This window comes from Phaseolus vulgaris, chromosome 3, assembly GCF_051622355.1.
Source record: "Phaseolus vulgaris cultivar YP4 chromosome 3, ASM5162235v1, whole genome shotgun sequence".
Taxonomy (NCBI): Eukaryota; Viridiplantae; Streptophyta; class Magnoliopsida; order Fabales; family Fabaceae; genus Phaseolus; species Phaseolus vulgaris.
Genome location: NC_143500.1, coordinates 9,079,872 through 9,101,635, shown reverse-complemented (window position 1 = coordinate 9,101,635; position 21,764 = coordinate 9,079,872). Strand labels below are relative to the sequence as shown.

Below are 21,764 nucleotides of genomic sequence, written 5' to 3'. Positions count from 1 at the left end.
TTTACAAAATAAAGTTACCACAAAGGATAACTTGAACAACAATTGGTAGAAACAGGATGTATTATATGTGATTTGTGTATACCAACAAATGAATCTATGAACCACTTGTTTTTTAGTCGTAAAATTTTGGGGCATGTGTGGAGTTTATGTGATAATTAGGTAGGCATTTTCAATGTACACCACAATAATGCAAAGCAATACTTCCAACTCTTCAAACTTTCAGAGTTGAACAACAAACATAATATAGTTTGGAGTTGCATGTGGATGGTTGTGCCATGAGTAATATGAAATCATATGAATAAAATCATATTTAGGAATGAAAAGATGGATGCTTTAAAGGTGTTTACATTAGTCCAAGTGAGAGCATGAAATTCGATCACTAACAAACATTAAAAACTGTAAATTTCGTACTTTTACTAGTGTTTATGTCCCATATCTTGTCTTAAATCTATAAGATAATAACAAAGGTGATTGGAGCTAAAAATCTATGACGTCGTGTATGCCTAAGCTATTATTGAATGTTACACTTTAAGGCTCTAATTCATTTTTCCTTCAGGGACTGAATATTTGTAAGAGTGCTTTAAATAATTGTTATTTTTCATAAAATAAACATTTAGTAGCACATGAGAATCAACTAGAAATAACCTTTGCAACCTAGGAATGTAAGTTAAGCTAAAACATAAGGACAAAAGGGTACAAATCCTGTATTATAAAAAGTATATTAGTTGAGCTAGGATAATTAATGGTAGATATAGATTATGGTTGTGATCTTATGAAGAAACAAAATGTAGGAGAAGTATTAGAAGTATTTTTAAGGACAATTATGTTAATTGGATCATAATATTGGCGGCACTACTTGGTAATGGAGTAGTAGGTTTATAAAGAATAGTATGCTTTATTTAACCTTCAAAAAAATGAAGGTTATATAGAAAGGGACCTTCAGGAGTTATAGACAGTATGCTAAATAAAAGATTAACAATATCATGGTTGTGTTCTTAAAAGACATATCAGAGTGTTAAGAATTAAAAGTGTATTTAAATTATTCTTAATCTCAACTCTTAAATAATATTAAACTATTAAACTGCAACATCAAGTATTAAATTAAATTAAAATATTCCTTATATTTAATATATTTCGTTATGTATACCTCAAATAATTTTCACCGTCAATAAAGCATCAATAAAAACACAACTCATATATCAATAAAATAAAATATAAACAAAAAAGAAAACAAATAATAATAATAATAATAATAATAATAATAATAATAATAATATTATTATTATTATTTAAGAGGAATCTCTAATTCAAATCCCTTTCCCCGAAAACCCAATAACAAAATCTTACTTGATAAAAGAAAGTTGCATCACAAAATTAGAAAACACACTGACTAAGAAAAAGTGAAATCAAGTCTTAATAATAAAATTAAATTTTCCATTAAAAAATAAAAGAATTAAACTTAACTTTTATAGAAATGTTAGTTTATAATTTTTTATATAGTTAATAAATTAAACAAATATTTTATTAGTTATATCTGTAAACTATTTAAAATATTTTAATTCGATATCTACAACTTTTTTAATTGAGTCTTTTAAGTTATCTTAAACTATTTCCCAAACTAAATTACCAAAATTTTGCAAGATCAACCATAACTACAAATTTTTAATCTAAAGACTTAACAAAAAGTTCTAAAACTTTTGAGCAACTTACTTGAGTATGAAATCCTTTTAAAGTAAGGATCATAAAATCCAATAACCTAATTATAGATAATAATTTGACAAAGTAAATATACTTATAATATCAATAAAATTTTAAAAATTAAATTAACCGTGTTCTCAAATTTTGTAATCTTAATTTTACAAATTTCATGATAGAAAACTTATTTGTTTTGGTTAAAAAAGTGAATACATGTATTTGAAGCATCTAGTTAAATTTTTTATAATAATAATAATAATAATAATAATTTTATTGAGTAGATTAAGCTTTTAATGCAAGAAAATTAAACTTATAAAATTCCCGGCGTAGATATTTAAGGAAAAAAAAGTTGAAGGAATTTTAATATTTATTAGTGTTAGAGAAAAACAGACAGAAGCACCGCATATTTATAGTGAAACAAACAGACCCGAGCCTTGAAACCAATACAACACTATCTCTCTCTCATTCATCAACCACACTCCCTCTCGCTTTCCGTAAAATCACTTTTCCGGCGACATCTCCGGTCAGGTTCCGTTAACCTTTCCGCCAATTCCAGATGGCAACATAATGAGCGCGGAATCACCGGCAGCGCTCCTCATGTCGGTTTCCTGCATCTCCGACTACGACCTCCACTGCGACGAGGAAACCTCCGGCATCCTCTCCGGAGAGTCGCCGGAATGCTCGTCCGACATAGATTCCTCTCCCCCGCCGCCGTCTCCACCACCGTTCACGGAGGACTATTCAATCGCTAGTTTCATCGAACACGAGCGCAACTTCGTCCCCGGATTCGACTACCTCTCTAGGTTCCAATCTCGCTCCCTCGACGCCGACGCCAGAGAGGAATCCGTTGCATGGATTCTCAAGGTAAAATAAATAAACAAAACAAAATAAAACAATCGGACACGCCATTGCGCTCATATTACGCTATTGCCACTCGCCGAACTGCTCCACGCTAAAATGCACCGCTGTGTAACCGTCTTTCTGTAGTATCTTGTAGATCTGCGTAGTACGGAGTTCATGGCGGATAGACGGCGTTACTTTTCTTTTGTCTTCTTTCGAATTGACCGGTCTCTGATTGGTGCGTTTTTCGCAGGTACACGCGTTTTATGGCTTTCAACCTTTGACGGCGTACCTTGCCGTCAATTATATGGATCGGTTTATGGATTCTCGCCAGTTACCCGTGAGCTCTCATTTCTCACCAGCTTTAAAATGTCAGCTTTATAATTATTATTATTATTATTATTATTATTATTATTATTATTATTATTATTATTATTATTATTATTATTATTACTGAAGAGGTCTACAGTCTAATTACGTAATTAAAATAATAATTATCTATCTATTTCTATGCCAAAGGCAGTTATAAAATAGTATATTTTATATATTTTTTTATATAGTGGAAATAAGCAAATACTTATTTTTTTAATATTAAAAAAAGAGTCAACACATTTAGAAAAACATATTATTCCTATTAATTTGTATCCAGTTTCTTAAAAAGGACACTCCAGTCTAACTTTTTCCAAATAAATTATCACAATGTTAAGCATAAAATAGAAAAAAGTATACACAATATAATTATAAAATTATATTTTTATTAATTATTATATATTGTTTTTATTAATTCTTATAGATTATAGATTACACATAATAATATAGATTATTATTATTAGTATTATTGTGGTGGAGGTGGGGATACTATTTTTTATTTTTACATTTTGTGGATTGTTTTCTCTTATTACGTTAAGACTAATGTATTTTAACTGTAACTCAAATGTTTCTTTATCCCGGGTTTATTGTAAATGGGTACCAAGAAAGTTTAATCAGTACATAGTAATTATGTTTGACTTTTCAGAGGTAAAAAGTACTATATGCTTTCAGCAATAATGAGATACTTTACTTTTACAATTTTTATTGAAGGTAAATTTATACTTATTGAGGAAAATGATGGTTCATGAAGTAAGTTATTGAATATACTTTGATTGTTACTATTTTTCATGATGGTTCATGTAAAGAGATAGTAATATAAGATACTGTTAACATAATTATATAAATGAATGAAAGTAATTAATTTAGTTGAATATTTTAAAATGTATTATTAATGTATCAATTTAATTTTTCTTATAAATATTTTTTAAAATCCTATTATTATAAAATATAAATATTCATAATATTTAATTAAGTATTAATTTGTATAGAAGTTATAAAAAATCTTATAAAAAAATCAATAATATTTTTTCTAACGTGAGTCTTATAATAAAAGAAAGGACTCTAAAATACCACATTAGATTAGAGTATATTAATGTATAAAATATCTACGCTATCATGCTACTTTTTCTGTCGTCATCCTGGTTACGTGCAAATGTTATATTTCTAATTAGTATGTGAATAATTTTTGAGAGATTCGGATAGCTTTATGCTCAATCTAAAAGAGTTACTATTCCAAAAGCCAATCAATTATTGATTAAACAGCGCATTTTCTTATGTACGACAAAACCTTATGCCATGCTTTTATATAAATATCTAATTTTATGCAAAAGTTTATACAGGTATCATATGAACTATTTATACGACATGTATCTATATAAAAAGAAAGAGTATGTAAATATAAACAATGTGCCCATATTCGGCAATATACACTGTTGTAGTACAGTATACAGTGGATAGTGACAGCTTGCACAGAAGATTGTAGTACTTTTATCCGCTGGTGCATGCCACGTGAGGGATACATGCTGGCATTTGAGCTAGAAAGTTTGAAAAGTATTACCACTATTAATCGAGATATTAAAAAAAACAATTATTGCGGTGATGATTGTAATGATCTTTTCGATTCACTGTTTGATACATGATCCTGTGCATACATGTCTACAGCAAACAAATGGGTGGCCTCTGCAACTTCTATCTGTTGCATGTTTGTCTTTGGCAGCAAAGATGGAGGAACCTCTTGTTCCATCTCTCTTGGACCTTCAGGTATCTATACATAATAAAATATCTTTATATATGGCCCTCGCTTTTGAAGTAGAATCAATATAATGATCAACGTACGCTAGTTCAATCTCCCGGGTTGAATCGGCATGTCAGTTCGTGTAACACTACGTAATTTCATGATGTATAAAATGCAGATAGAAGGTGCCAAGTACATGTTTGAGCCGAGAACAATTCGTAAGATGGAGCTACTTGTTCTCGGTGTATTGGATTGGAGGCTAAGATCAGTAACCCCACTTTGTTTCCTCGCTTTCTTTGCGTGCAAAGTAGATTCAACAGGAACTTTTACCACGTTTCTCATTTCCCAGGCCACGGAAATCATCGTGTCTAATATTCAAGGTATCTATTTGTATACTAGGTGATTTTTTGAATAGAGTTAAAAGTTGAAGAAATATTGGATAGTAATAAGTAAGGTTTGTATGAGTAACAAAGATTAATCAGTTTCCTATTTGATTACTTTGTCCGCAGAGGCTAGCTTTCTTGCTTACAGGCCGTCATGCATTGCTGCCGCAGCCATAGTATCTGCGGCTAAGGAAATTCCTAATTGGGCTGCCCTTAAGCCTGAGCATGCTGAGTCATGGTGCGAGGGACTAAGAAAAGTAAGCATGTAAATAGTATATTAAATTATGACGTATATTTTAAATATGTTTGAAAATGAGCAAACAAATCGAAGGGATTGCCAAAGCACGTATATCTGATTATTGCAGGAAAAAATTATAGGATGCTACCAGTTGATGCAAGAACTTGTGGTTAATAATAACCGTAGAAAACTCCCTATAGTGTTGCCGCAGCTGCGAGTAACAACTCGGACTCGAATGAGGTCAAGTGTCACATCATTCTCATCGTCATCCTCTTCTTCATCTTCCTTCTGCTTGTCTTGTAAGAGGAGGAAATTAAATAACTGTTTGTGGGTAGACGACAAAGGGAACTCCGAGTGAAGAAAAAGTTCACGAATAATAAAGAAAAGAAGAAAAAGAGATGAAATAAGGTGGGCCAGGTTGTCTAGAAACCTCAACATTTTTTAGAGGGTTTTTGCGATTAAAAAATGACTTGAGCGAGGGTGTAGATTATCATAGTATGTATCTACCGTATGTACAAGAGTTTGATGGGTTTGGAGAATTTATAATTGTTAATTTTTATTTTATGTTGGTGACTTATTAATGAGTATGCAGAATTCCCTATGGGAGAGGGATTTTGCAACATGTGGGAAAGTAACGAGAGAAGAGGAAACACTGTGAAACAGTGGTAGATGAATTTAATGTGATCTGTTCTTGGAACTTGTGAGTGGAAGAGAGAAGTAAGTTGCAGGTTGGAATTCAAAGTTTGCCTTAATTATAGGTGAAAGAGATGAAAGATGATGTGGGCAGAGGTGCAGAGTTTGAGTACTAAAGAATAGAGCAGGTATAAGAAAAGCTGACAAGTTTGAACTGTTCATGTGATGTGGGATTCATAAGTCAAGCAAGCTTTATTTCTTTGCCACCATTACTGCTTCTTCAACTTCCGCGTTACTTTGATGGGATACCCCTCTACAGGGAAGCAATTTAAGGGCAATAAGTTGAATTTTGGCTACAATTTGTAGACTTTTTTTTTCGGGTACGGGCACCTATGCAGACGGTTCTGCGGCGTGCGAATCAAGTGTGAACGTGTGATTTTCTTTTTCTTGGTTTTTCTTTGCGGGAGCTGTTGATATTTTTTTTCCTCTTTTGGCCTTGAGTTTAGGCCTAACTATACAGGACTCCATGGTCTGGGGTCCGCGCGTGTGATGGAAACACGTGTATATATAGATTTAAACCTTGAATTTTTTTATTTGTTTTCAAGGGAGTAGAACCCTCTTCACATAGGGGTCTAAAAGGGTCTTTGGGGCCATTTCCTGTGTGCTGTGTATTGGATTGATTAATAATGACTATTAATTTCATATATTTCTTTCATTTACGTTTCTTTCTATGTTCATTCTCTTCTAGTATTATTCTTGAATTAATAATGTGATTCACCTCACGGCTCTCTGACCCACAAACTAATTCTAACATGAAAGTTACATACATTACAACCATATGCATCTATATGTACAATTACAATTATTCATATTTACTTGTCTTGAAAACTATTGGGCATTGCTATCTCATGCCACATGACTCTTATTTAAGATAGTTGTAGTTATGCCATTTGTTCTTATTACTGAATGTAAAGAAACTACAAGACCCTGTCTGGAATCTAGTGAGGCAAAACTCTGAACCGGGTGGACTCGTCGGTCCCGCTGGCTCTAAAGATGACCAATAACTGATTATGACTCCTCAATTAGCAAGTGCCTGCTCGTGACTGTTTACAGACTGTGCTGTGGTATTATATATATGTATGTATATATATATATATATATATATATATATATTTATATCTAAGTATCTACACTTTCGTTTGTTTGGTCTGGTTTGGTTTCACAAAGTTAACAATTAAGGTTTTTTATTTTCATGTTTTAAGGTTTTTTATTTTCATGTTTTAAACATGATTTCTTGCTTACTAGGATATATACCTAAGCATATAGTGTTCGTTTGGAAACGTAGTAATGGTTGAGATAATCATGATAATATAACCTGAAAACTACTCTTTAGTACGATAGATAATCATGGAAGGACAACATAGTTTTTCCATATTTCTGTCACTACATATTTATGAACAAATATTAAATCATTTTTGGTTATGTGGAAGATGGGTAGCAACACCAACGGAGGTAGCTTTTCTACCAATAGGAAGAACCTCCGCACCTTAAAAAAGTAATTGCACTGCACAATTTCCAGTGAAGGAGAGCTTGTCATTTAGTCCCATTACCCCGACATGAGGTATATATTATTTTTGCATACATTAACATTAACACACTACAAAGGCTTTTCCCCCCGTAGTGTCTATGTAGAAAAGTAACCATGCATGTTAATTATGCAACCTATTTATCATATCATCCGTACGTTTGCATGACAACTATATAAGTATTTATTGGATGAGCATCCCATTCTCACATCACATCCATACACTGCTGTCTAGACCCATCCATGTTCATCAAACTCTCTGCATTGATGGACCATAGTGAAGAAAATTATGGCAACTTAGTGACAATCTTAGCGCATTACTTCTTTCTCCCATTGCTCTTGGAAGTTTTCTCTGCATAATTGATGGAGCCATGAAACGACAGATTTTCCTCTCTATTTGAATTATTATCATATGCCTTTTACATGGTGTATATAAAATTCATCCATCAAGTAAAATATGTATTGTCAAGAGCGTAATGCTCACTTTCCCATGTAGCATACTATTCTCTGCTTTATATCGTATAGTTCCAAATGTGGATCCCTCAACCCAACGTGTCTTTCTCCACTTGTCATTTTATTAAGACGTGCTTATTAATTAAAGCTGGTTGCTGCTTCCATCAATCAATTAATGCACTAATATTTCATTACCTCCTGACCGACACCGTGGGATGGGATTGGGATCAATTCAATTTATAATTTTAGTTATTTTATTCTTATAACCCTTCTATAATTAATGCTTTTGTTTCTTTTATCGCGTTATTGTTCATTTATTTCACATTTTTCTCTTTTCTTTCTTTATCTTATTTTTCTAAATGCAAATGAAATAAACAAACAATTGTTATGGCGATCATCGACACCTACATTTAATAAATATATTGTTTACTCCAAGTTGGGGCAAAAGTTTTGGATATCAATCAAAAGCTTGGTTTTGAATTATAAGATTAATGGGACAGGTTTTAGGACAGACACTGGGTTGGAAGGACAATAATGCTGTAATATAAATTTGATCATCAGACACAAAACTGGTCTCTTCCTAATCCCTTTTATAAAAGAAAGGCACATAAGCCAAGTTTGTATGCATGTACAGCTAACAAACCCAGCACTGGATCGACCACAAAAGAGGATATACTTAAAGCTCTATTTTTTTCCTCACAGACTACACACAGAATAGTATTATTTATTGATAACAGTTCGGTTAAAGGGTGAGCATTTTGTTTATATGAATAAATGGTGGCTAAAATTAATAAATATCCGGAGATTGGGGCATGAGGGCAGACGTGACGCCATCCCATTGGGCATAAAAAGTTAAGAATTAAATGAGAATTTTGGAATTTTGTGGTGCCATTTGGTGTCCAGCAATATCCTAAATCATGAGGTTGAAATGGTAGTACACATGGGAGTTTGGGGTACTTGATGGATTCATGAATTTGTATTGCCTATAATTCACTTATTATTATGGCATGTATGACTGCAGTAATTATATGATTCACTAAATGGTTCTTCAAGTTAAACTGTAACCAGGCACTATGCAAACCTATTAGAGGGTGCCATGTGCACTCTCGCAGCAAAGGGGACCAACCAGGCACTAAGCTGCCTTTATTTTTTGTCTTAAATGTGTACGAAGGTTCCTTTTCATTTCTTGCTTTCCCTATCTTGCACTAAAGAATAACCTTCCCCCACGAAGTTCCTTTATTTGTAAACAAAATAACCTTTAAAGCATCAAGAGTGAGGAATCCTAAGTATATAACCAAAAAGCCAAAGATACTTTCCCTCGCAATAAAATGATAGGGCTTTGGGGGGTGTTTTCTGTGGGATGTAGAATCTAGCTCTTTATCCTCTCTTTTTGTAAGGGAATTTGGAATTTCCCACTTTTGGTGTCTATATGACAAGGATAGAGAGAAGACCAGCCCCCTTAGAAAATTCATATTTTTTTGGCCTTCAAATTTATCATTTTCTCGTGGGCCTGCTCTTAAAAGTTTCATAGCGGCCCCTTAATGGGTTAAGGGTTCAAAAGTGAGAATGATAATTCTCAGATATGGTTTCTGAGGATTTGATGCTGAATACAAGACACAGCACTACTCTCAAGTCCTTGAGGCACTCATTGTCCCCATTCCATTTCAGATTTTTTATGGAAAGAATAAGAGACAGATAATAAAAGAAAAGCAAACATGAAAAAGCAACAAAAAGTGAAGCCCAGACAACAAAAATGATGCCACCTAAACTTCATATTTATACGTAAAAACTCCTTGTATTTCTCTGTCTGTCCAATAATCAATATCATGCTCACAACTCCCACCCAATGATCGCTTTGATTCTTCCTAATTAAATTAGGTCATAGCACTCATAATTAACAGCTCTCGCATGCACACATACAATCATAGACATATTCATCCATGTCCCCTTTACTGATCATTTTCAAAAGCCAAAAAATCCCCACAAAGCATAATGGAATTAATTAAACACTTGTTACGTACCCCTTAGACGATGTAGTAGCACACTGTTGTTGATTATAAGTGCATTCACAGATTCACACTTTCTCTTAATTTTATTTTTAACTATTTGATACTGTGTAAGCTTTTGATCGTCAACTTACACGCATTTGTCTCTTTGGAAAGCACAAAGAAAAAAGATGTTCAGTTATGGGGTAGATATGAGCTAGTCTCGAGGGGGAGCGTCTAATAACGTGGATGTCGTGGTGTTCTTTATTCATGCTTTGTGATAATGCCGACCATGGACCTCTATAGTGACAGAGTGGAGACAAAAGAGTCGTCTTCTTAATCATCAAAACCCTATAGAGCAACCGTGTCCATCTATCACCCCCACCCCACCACCCCTTCAACATTAACTTTGATCATTCAATTACCTATAGATATTCTATTTTCCAATGTAAACAACCTTCCTCTCTTGTCTTAGTCATTAAAAGATGCACCAAGCAATCTTTATGTGAAAGTAGCTAGCATGACATGTCCGAAACTCATCACCTTATTTCACATTCACACAACTCTACACCGTTTCCTCCTTCACTTAATAAAAGACACCCCCCTTAAGAAAAGTGATTGGGTAAGATTTGGTTTGGATGCAAGAAAGTTTAAAGTGTAGGTAAAGTTAAATATGACGTGTTGTTGGGAAAGGAAAAATGAAGTGGTACAAGTTTTACTTTGTGAAGATGCTCGCTTGCATGTATAGTTGAATAGACAGAAGAAGGAGGGGGAGTCTGTTTAGCCGAAAGCATGTTCCAAAATTATGAAGGAATAATAAAGTGTGAAGTAAAAGAGAAGAGTTAAGATATAACAGGTAATTACATAAGATTGGTTTAATTTGCATATATAGTGAATGTTGACGAATGAGATTATGTTGCTTCTTTTGGTCATTATTTAACAGTAGATTAATGTCCTTTCTCTCACACGCTCTTTCTCATCACTGCAATGCTTAGGTAAATGGAACATGAAAGCATCAAATCAGCACTTCATTGACCTACATTGGCAGCCATACGTGGAGGTGGCGATTAATTACAAGAACGTGGGGCAAAACAAAAACAGTAACAGAAACTATGTAAAGTGGTTTCACATCGATGTCACAAAAGAACCCAAGCTCCTTCCCACTAACGAAAAAATAAAAAACCTAACCTCGAGCATTGAACATATATGTCTCTTCATACTTTACAGGTCCATATGCATCTACCTAATAAAGTCTTCTTTACAATCAAGTTTCAAATTGTTTGACCTACAATCTAAAGCATGTTTTAGTAAACAAACACCTTAATAAATAGGGTTTTGCTCACCTGTCTTCTCACTATAGTTGAGGAGTTTAAAATGCTATTAAGCTTTTCTACACATTATATATAGATGTATATATTAATGGTGTTTTTTCATAAAACAAACTTTCTGTTTTGTCTTCTCAACCAGTACTTTTAAACACTGCTTAACATTTATCTAATCAACATAGTTTTTCGACCAAGTCATATATTTTACTGAAATAAGCTAAAAGAATGCTTTAAATATGTTTCTATGTAGAATGAACTGAGAAAATCATATATGATAAAACCATTTTCATAAATTTATGTAAATTTTACAAATGTTAGGAGTTAAATACACAAGTAACACCAATCCCCAGTTTGCAATCGTAAAAAAGAAGTGTTTAGAAAGGAAGAAGAAGAAATGTTTGATTAGTATATTGGCCAAAAAGTTATGCACGTTGTCTGGGTTTTTAATTTTGTGAATTGTAGCACAGTGTTCACATTACTTAATATTTTTATGGAGATTGGAGCTTGGGTTTGTTGCTTTGGAAACTTGAAGAAAAGGAAGAAAAAGTGGTGTAGTAGTAGTGCTTATCTTCATTGGGTTTTGAAATAAATTGAGTGATTGGGTTAATATTTATTGATATTGTGATACATAATAGAATGAGTTTAGAGAATAAGTGTAAAGGAAAAGAAAGCAAGAATCACATTCTGTCATCTTCAACTGCAACATTCCTTTTCCTCATTCTTTTTGGTCGGAAGTGACAACAAGATTACGTTCCCAATTTTTCATCTAATGCAAGATTAAACGTTGCTTTTCCTCCACAATTGCTTCATATTACTTTTCATTTTCTGTTTCATCATCTGCATCCGAAAAGAAAAATGATTAATTAACAACCTTGTTCTACTATATAATCTTTTTACTTTCCTCAAAATTTCAATTTTTATATGAAGTAGACAAAAATATATTTTTTTAATATCATCAATTAGATGTTGTATAATGGAGCAGATTGTCAATATATTATTTCTCTATGAAAAATTAAAACTGTTATTGACCACAACAAGAAAATCATTAAATATAAACTAATTTTAGAGACAAAAAATAATTAGTTGTTATAGTGATTAAATTAGAAACTATTTTAGAGACTAAAAAAGTTATTGGTTTATAAATTAGTTTATATTATATTGATAAATAGATTCTAAATTTGGTAGCAAAATCCTTGGTAGCTAATTAGATACCAATTTAAAAACTATTTATCAATAATATAAACTAATTTAGAAATCAATATTTTTTTAGGCTTTAAAATGGTTTCTAATTTAGTAATTATAGCAACTAATTAATTATTTTTTATTTATAAAATTAGTTTTTATTTAATGATTTTTTTGTAATAAACTATTATTTGACAACTAGATAAAAGCTGTAATTTTATCGAGATGATGCAATACAATTTCAAAATTCTTCATTTTCTAATGAGGTTTATATTCTAATAAAAGATTTTTTTAGTTATATTCTAATATTGGTTGTCACCATATCAATACTTTATCGAAAATCTTTTCTTTTCTTTTATCATGTGCTATCCAGTTGAGTCAGCCCTATTAAGAAGTTTTTAGTTCTTTTAGCACCCTTACATTTTTTAGAATATCCAAATTATTCTTGATAATTTTGGGTGATTCTAGAATAGAGGGTGTTCCATAAGCAAAAGATATTTTCGAAATAAGAAATCTAGAACACAAGAAATCATTCCAAAATATCATTTCAAGAAGACATTTTTTGACTTCCGAATGGTAAATCCGAAATTCATAAAATGTGTTCTGAAAAGTTTGTTCTAAAAACATTTTAGAAAGAGTAATTCGGAAGTCATTTTTAAAAGGGATAAAACAATTTTTTTCTGAAAATGATGAGTTGCAGGGAGAAATTTGTTTGGGTGCAGGAAGAAAGATCCCAAACTCACATTCAACACTTTAGTCAGTATTCGGCACTTTAATTGAAGCTTCATTTAGATAAATAAATTCAAATTTCTCGTTGTTTTTAGATAAAATAGTTTAGTTTTCATCATATTCAAACTTCATTTTAACCCCCTATAAAATTTTAATCTTTTTTATATTCACTTAAAGTTGAATCCCTTTCTCAAAACATTGTAGTTTTTGTATCCCAGTTTCGAGATAATAATGGAAAAAAGGACTGGTTCTAGGTGACTAAATAATTTTCATAAATTACAATAGTATATGGATTTCGTTTTTGGTATTTTATACTATGATTAGTTCACGTTAATGTGCCAACTTTTATTGGTGAGTACATCCTACATTCAAAATTCCTTTTCTTCTTTATATTTTCGATTGTGATAGTTACATGAGCCTATATGAACTACTTATTCTTAGAGCCCAAATGCAATGGATATGGATTTTATGAAGATTTTGACAAAATTTTAAAATTCCAAAAATACTCTTTATTTTGAAAATGAAAATCTAGAATTGAAAATAATACATTCTGGAAAAGTATATCCGGAAGAATTTTTTGTATTTGGAAATAAAAATCCAGAAACAAAAATCAAAAGCCCATTTTGGATAAGAGAATCCGCAATAAAAAAATAATACATTAAGTGCATTTTCGTCTTTTCCACTAGAATTGGGTGCAGTGATGTGGTGCAGGAAGCAATTGCCTCATAGGTTTTAATAGTTCAAAAATCACATTGAAGGATATTGATTCCTGAAAAAAAATAGAAAGGAGCCCTACAATTTTTATTTTGGCCTTTTCTTCCTCCACTCCCATAATTTCTAATTGCTCCCATAATGTTTAAAATGACTATCTTATTCTTTATAAAAGTGACTTGGATACTTAATATGGAAATCTTACAGAACACGATTTTCAAAATTGAATTTCTGAAACAAGATTTTCATAATAGAATTATATTTCAAAACACATTAAATGATTTTTTTTAGAAACAATTTATAAAACAAAATTTTCAAAACATACATAATCCTTTTGAAACAAACTTTTCATGAAATCATTTCAAAATATCCTTTTAGAAAAAAACTCAAAAACAACATTTCTAGAATATAAATAATAGTTTTCAATTTAAGGAATACCTTACTTATTTTAATAATATAATTCGTTATGCTGTCAAAAGTAGGGGAAAGTGTCTGATTCTTTTCCCACTAAGTTATTCGCTCGTGGGCTACCCTCTTAGCCCGTTCTAAGCTTAGATCAATACCTAATGATACATGTTCCGTCAATTTAATTTTCTCGGCTCTCTCTATCTTTTTTCTTTAAAGTTATTATGTAACTTGACATCTCAGCTAAATTGACACCTAAAATAATAACAATAATTTGTAACCACATGAAAAATATATTATTGAAAAAAAAAATAAAGAAAATACAAGAAAATATGAGGGGATTAGACAAAAATCCGTATTAACAAAAACAGTACATACGTAATCTATACCTATTAATAAAGAACCCTAAAAGACTAGATGGAAGTCTATTATACCAATGAAAATACTCTCTATAAATAAAACTTAAGTTAGCTAATTTATCACTTCGACCTCTACATGAATGCAGTGCCATAGAGATTAAATTATACATTTTATTATTGAACTTTTGCACTTTTATAAATTTTACCATTCAATTTTTAATTTTTTGAATATTGTTATAGAGTTTTCAATTTTTCAAATTTTTGCAACTGAATTTTCAAATTTTACTTTTCTACCATTTAAATGTTAATTTACTAACGATATAATAATACAATTGAAAAATAAGTTAAAATTTAGAACATTTAGACCTTATACTTTTATCTATAATCATGTCTAATTTACCTAATTTAATTTTTAATATTTTATTTAGACTGATTTTCAGATAGCGGTAAAAACATCTTTCACATCCATAAAAAGTTATATTATAATTTTTTTTTTACATAAATATCTATTTTAAAATAAAAAATGCAATACAAATATTTAATAATAATTGTGAGAATTTTGTCCCACACTATTGTGTCTACAAAGTTTCTTAGTTTTGGAAAATTAGATATATGTATATTATGGGTCTGTGCTGAATAAATTTTTCATAAACATTTTTACGGGAAAAATAAGAAGAAAAAAATAAATTAAAATTCTTCACAAGTTAAAAGTAATTTATGTAAAAAATTAGCAAGAAAAGTTCAAAAAAGTTATTTGAGAAAATTCTGATAAATTAGACCATATATAAACTAATTTTAAATTACAAAAAAATCTATTTTTGAAAAATATTTATGAAAAGACCTTTCCAAATATACCTCATTTATTTTATTATGATACTATACAGATACTCCTAATATAATTTATATTCACTTTATTATTGTTATCATTTTTATCTGTCATTATTCTTTACCTTAGGACGATACTAACATTTTTCTATAGACCTCAAACGAATTTTAATGAGGTTGTTTTAAGTTTAATGATATTTTCTTTTCGAATATTTTTTTGTAATAAAATAACTATATTTTTTTTATTGAATAGAAAAATATTATAAGAAACATCCTTGAACTAACAACAGCAAAAAAAAAAAACCTAAAAGATGAATCGAAAGCAAAACAACAAAAATTCTAAAAAGAAGAAAAAGAAAAGGAAAACGTAATTATGAACTGGCGAATGTATTAGTTGAAGGTTTTATTTAATAGGATCATAATAAAATAATAAAATAAAATATTCGTCCTTAAATAAAAATTTGTGTTGTAAATAGTCATTATCTATATATATATTTATTAAGATTAAGATTATTTTTAAATATGCATTAAATTAAACTCTTCTTTATTCTAAAGGTGACCGTTGATAGTTTAATACTTTAACCTGATCATATCTTTCATTTAATGATATTGTTCATCATCTTCTTCTTGTTAGACGTTGAATGTAGAAACTTCTGCTTTGATCCAATTTTGCACGTTTTGAGCGTGTAGAAAATTTGGAAATGTTTCCTTTTAATTCTTAATGTAAAAGTTGAAACTAATTTTTTTCAAATGATTTTTCATTTACCTCTACAACGTTGTTCTCTTTAAATGTAGTAGATGCTGAGTTAGTAAATGTTTCATTTCTTATATGATCTTTGTGTCTCCATCACATATTCTTTCTATTAAATAGTTTCCTTATGTAACAACACTTTTCTTTAAAAGCAAAAACAAAACCTTCCCCGTGTCATTTTCTCTCTCTTTCTCTCTCTCTCTCCCTCCATATTCTCTTCTCTCCCTCTCTCTTAATTTTCTCTCCCAATCTTCATCTATTTTAGAATCTGATCGGACTACGTTGTAGTAGAGGAGTTAAGGAACATTTCTACCCGATCAGATTTTCAAATAGAATAAGTTCATTTTTGCTCTAAAGTTCCTTTGTTCTCTATTTTTCTTTAGGATTTAGTCATCAATCTTGGTGGGGTCAGTTGAGAAGTTTAATCCTCTCAACTTATTCTATTATATACTGAAATTTTGTTATGTTTGGATAACTTGCATTAGGCCCGTAAATCTTGAAGCTTATCCAGACTGTGGGGAATAATATTTTAAAAGTTGCTTGGAAAGCAAGCAATTGAGGTAAGGGAAGCTAAATTTAATTTTTAATAGCACCCTAGGATAGAAGATCTGAATGCGGAAGGAACGTGGTCCCAATATTGAATTTCTCTTGCAGGGGTGTTATTTGTTATATATATATTGTGTGTTTGTTCATATATTATTTAAAATTTATAAATATTATATTTTGATAGTTTGAGATTTAAATATTGTTTTTGACGTTGGAAAAGTTCTGGAATGACATGAATTTTTAAATGTTATGTTATTGAATGATATGTATTATATACGAATGATGTAAATTGTATGAAATTGATGTCATACATTTGGGATAATGTATGAGTTGTTGTTTGATGGTACGTTAAGTATGAAAAGACTATGTTTAACGGAGATCCTCTGGCTTCACTAATGATCTAAGTCATGTAGACTAAAATATTAGGTGGTGAGAAGCTGAGAGGGAGTTCATACACACCGGGTCCCACTGTAGACACTCGGTATTGGATGTTTGAACTTACCCTGATCCTTTCTATTGGATTCGTTGGTAATCTTTGGGTCAGGTGTTAGTCTCTGGTAGGAGCATACTTAATGAGTCTTCCAGAAGACGAAGTGGGATTGAAATGAAATCCAATGATTATGATTGAAAATAGATCCATGTGTGGTCTATATGAATGATGGAATTGGTATTGAAATTTTACATGAAATCATTTAAAGAAATGTTTATAAATTATTAGTCTAAATTGGTTCTATTTCCATGAATTATGTTGTGGATTTTCTTTGCACTAGCTTACTCTTGCTTTTCATGTTGTGTTTGAACTGCGATGACTGTACTATGTACACGAGCAGATAACCATATAGGTGCAGGAGAGCCTTAAAGGTTTCAGAGTTTTATTTTGAGTTATGGATATGTAAATATTCGTATTTCTATGAATCCTAATCATGTATTAGGAATGTTTTGAAAAGCTCCAAGTTTGTATAGAAACTTGTAGAACTTTTATTGTAATAGTTATAAGTAAATTATGGGGTGTTACATTTAATGGTATCAGAGCGGTTCATCCTTAGGATAACCTGAGGGTAGTGGGTTTATTCTATTTCTCCTGCGTGTGGATTTTTGTTTACGGCTAGCCTCAAGACTTAGTTAAAAGTTTCTAATAAGATGTTTGACAAAGTTGTTTTTCTTGAAATCTTGTTTTTTTTTTCAAGTCAAGTTAATTGTTATGAATAAAGATGAAAGTATTAAGAATGAAAAAAATCTTGATAGAGTGGTGAGGGTGCACACTCATGACTAGATCAAGATTATTTTCTATCTTAATTCTAAGTAGCTAAAGTACATTTTAGAGATAAGCCTTGATTGGTTTTGTATCTATTTTGTGTGATTATTTATTTTAAGTTAATTTGTCTTAAAGAAGTAGTTGAGAATTTTTAGTAATTTATAACCTAATCTTTATGAGATAAGTTAACTTATTTTTGGCACGTAGACCACCTACTCCTCCTCCACCAGTAGATATGCCCAACTTAGCTCGGGCAATAGAGATGATGGCAACAGCCTTACAACAACAGAGTGCTACTATGGCACAACAGCATCAGGTCGCCCTTCATCAATTAGAAACTACTAGATTAGCAGCTGAAGCATCTCAACTTCATCAACAACCCCATACCTTTAGTCTGGAGGATTTTCTAAGACACAATCCACCCAAATTTAATGGCAAGGTAAATCCAGATGGAGCAGACCAGTGGGTGAGAGACATAGAAAGAATCTTTGAAACTACTCAATGCCCTGAAGAGAGAAAGTTATCTTATGTCATCTATATGCTTATTGAAGAAGTTGAGTTTTTGTGGATAAGCATGAAGCAAATGATGGAAGACAAAGGAGAAGATGCCACTTGGGAGAACTTCAAAGTAAGATTCCCGGAGGAGTATTTTCCTGATAGTGCCAGGTATGCAAAAGAAATTGAATTCATACAGTTGGAACAAGAAAATCTTTTAGTTACTGAATATGCTACTAGGTTCAAACACCTAGCTAGATTTTACACCCATACCATGACTGAGGCTAGGAGATGTAGAAAATTTGAGTTTGGGTTGAAGCAAGAGCTTAAAGAAGTGGTGATTCCTATGTCCATTAGAGATTTTCCTACTCTAGTGGAGAAAGCAAAAGTAGTGGAGAGTTTGAAAAATAGTAGCAGACTTGCTAAGCCTCAAGTGGGAGGACCTTCTAAAAGCATGCCTAAATATGAAGATAGAAAGAAACCTTATTTCAGACCTCAATCTTATAGCAACGGAAGACCCAATTCTCAATCACCACCTAGTTTCAAATGTTTTAGATGTGGTGGGCCACATGTTGTTAGATTTTGCCCTCATTCAGTGCCAAACGTTACATGTGATAGATGCCATAGATATGGTCATGCTACGAAGGACTGTGGTGCTAGACTTTTAGTCCCAAATATTACTGGAGTGCAACAGAATAATAATCATAAACCCAAAGCTACTAGTAGAGTTTTTGCCATTAGTGGAGCTAAAGCTTTGCAGTCTGATAGCCTTGTTAGAGGTATTTGTTCTATCCTTGGAACACAATTATCTATATTGTTTGATTCTGGGGCAACCCATTCTTTTATATCTTTTGATTGTGCTAAGATACTTAAGTTGTCAGTCCGAGAGTTAGAATTTGAGTTGGTGGTATCTACACCAATATAAGTTATTATAGTAACTTCTTCCATGTATGTTGAGTGTCCAGTAACTATAGATGGACAAAGATTCAAGATCAACATGATTTGTATATCTCTAAAAGATTTGGAGTTTATATTGGGAATAAATTGGTTGTTTACTAATCATATCTTTATAGATTGTGGTCGGAAGAAGTTAATTTTCCCTAAATTAGAAGGAATGCAGGTTATCTCAACTCAACAGTTTGAAAGAGAGATATAAGAAGGTGCAAAATGTTTAATGCTTTTGGCTTGTTCTATAGTTACAGATAAAGTACAAAAAGATATGTTTGTAGTTCAGGAGTTTATGGATGTATTTTCTGAAGAGATTCTTGGACTTCCACCAAAGAGAGAGATAGAGTTTGCAATTGACTTGATTCCTGAAGCAGGCCCAATGTCAATTTCTCCATACCGAATGACACCAGCAGAGTTAGCTGAATTGAAGAAACAACTAGAAGACTTATTGGAGAAGCAATTCATTCGACCTAGTGTTTCTCCATGGGGAGCTCCAGTGCTATTAGTGAAGAAGAAAGATGGTTTTTCACGTCTATGCATATATTATAGACAATTAAACAAGTTAACAATAAAGAATAAATATCCTCTCCCTAGAATTGATGATCTGATGGATGAGTTGCATGGGGCAATTGTCTTTTCTAAGATAGATTTGTGCTCAGGTTATCACCAAATTTTAGTGAAAGCAGAAGATGTTCAGAAGACTGCTTTTAGATCAAGGTATGGTCACTATAAATTTCTGGTTATGCCATTTGGTGTCACTAATGCTCCAACTATCTTCATGGGTTATATGAATCGGATATTCAGACCTTATCTTGATAAGTTTGTGGTAGTGTTCATAGATGATATCTTGATCTATTCTCGTACAAGGGAAGAACATGTAGAACATCTTAGAACTGTCCTGAACATTTTGAGAGAAAAACAGTTATATGCTAAACTTTCAAAATATGACTTCTGGATGTCAGAAATACAATTTTTAGGACATGTCATCTCTGCACAAGGAATATCAGTAGATCCTTCTAAAGTGGAGGTTGTACTTCAGTGAGAACATCTTAAAACTGTTACAAAAATTAGAAGCTTTGTCGGGTTAGAAGGATATTACAGGAGATTTATAGAAGGTTTTTCTAAAATAGTGGTTCCTTTAACCCAATTGACTAGAAAGGATCATCCTTTTGCATGGACTGAACAATGTGAGAGAAGCTTTGAAGAGTTGAAAAGAAGGTTGACTAATGCTCCTGTATTGACAATCCCTGATACCAATCAGTCTTTTGAAGTTTTTTGTGATGCTTCCTATCAGGGATTGTGTTGTGTTCTAATGCAGAATAAGAAAGTTGTTGCCTACGCTTCTCATCAGTTAAAGGTGCATGAAATAAATTATCCAACTTATGATCTAGAATTGGCAGCAATTGTCTTTGCTTTAAAAATATGGAGACATTTTTTTTATGGAGTTAGTTTTGATGTGTTCAGTGATCATAAAAGCTTGAGGTATTTGTTTGATCAGAAGGAGCTTAACATGAGGCAGAGGAGGTGGATTGAATTTTTAAAGGACTATGATTTTCTGCTAATATACCATCCCGGGAAGGAAAATGTTGTTGCAGATGCGTTGAGTCGTAAAAAAATACAAATGTCGTCGCTTATGATTAGAGAGCTAGCATTGATCGAAGATTTCAGGAGTATGAATTTGGAGGTTTCCATGTCTTCAAATTGCATTAGTTGTAATACACTTGTTATAACTAATGAATTTCTGAAGAAGGTGAAGGAGAAGCATTTGGAAGATTCAAAATTGAAGAACTTCATGGGCTTATTAATTACTGACAAAGCTAAAGACTTCTCTTTAGGAGTGGATGGTATTTTGAGATTCAAAAATAGAATATGCATACCAGAGGATAATGAACTAAAGCAAACAGTATTATCAGAAGGTCATAAAAGCAAACTCAGTTTACATCCAAGAATGACTAAGATGTATCAAGATCTCAAGAAGTCTTATTGGTGGCATGGCATGAAGAATGATGTAGCTAAGTTTGTAGTTGCTTGCTTGACTTGTCAGAAATCAAAGATTGAACATCAACGACCTGGAGGCATCTTAACTCAGTTAGACATTCCAGTGTGGAAGTGGGACAATATCTCAATGGATTTTGATACCCACTTACCACGTACTTTGCGGAAGCATGACTCTGTTTGGGCCACAGTGGACAGGCTGACAAAGACGATACACTTCCTACCTATAGACTTGAGAATCTCTATGCGGAAGTTGGCCTAGATTTACATAGATGAAATAGTCAGATTGCATGGTGTACCCTCCAGCATAGTTTCAGATAGA

At 31.9% G+C, this 21,764-nt stretch overlaps 2 protein-coding genes across 2 annotated transcripts; both read left to right on the top strand.

Annotated features, from left to right (window-relative positions):
- Positions 1-2,062: 2,062 nt before the first annotated feature.
- LOC137806495 (cyclin-D1-1) lies at positions 2,063-6,612 on the top strand. Its single transcript, XM_068606647.2, has 6 exons — positions 2,063-2,559; positions 2,789-2,875; positions 4,567-4,665; positions 4,818-5,019; positions 5,149-5,279; positions 5,388-6,612. Exons 1-6 carry the CDS (start codon positions 2,263-2,265, stop codon positions 5,616-5,618), a joined length of 1,047 nt encoding a protein of 348 aa, XP_068462748.1. The 5' UTR covers positions 2,063-2,262; the 3' UTR covers positions 5,619-6,612.
- Positions 6,613-18,239: 11,627 nt separating this feature from the next.
- LOC150028651 (uncharacterized) lies at positions 18,240-19,424 on the top strand. The gene is made up of 2 exons (XM_090299811.1): positions 18,240-18,443; positions 18,699-19,424. The coding sequence occupies exons 1-2, from the start codon at positions 18,240-18,242 to the stop codon at positions 19,422-19,424; spliced, it is 930 nt and encodes a 309-aa protein (XP_090155937.1).
- The last annotated feature ends 2,340 nt before the right edge of the window (positions 19,425-21,764 follow it).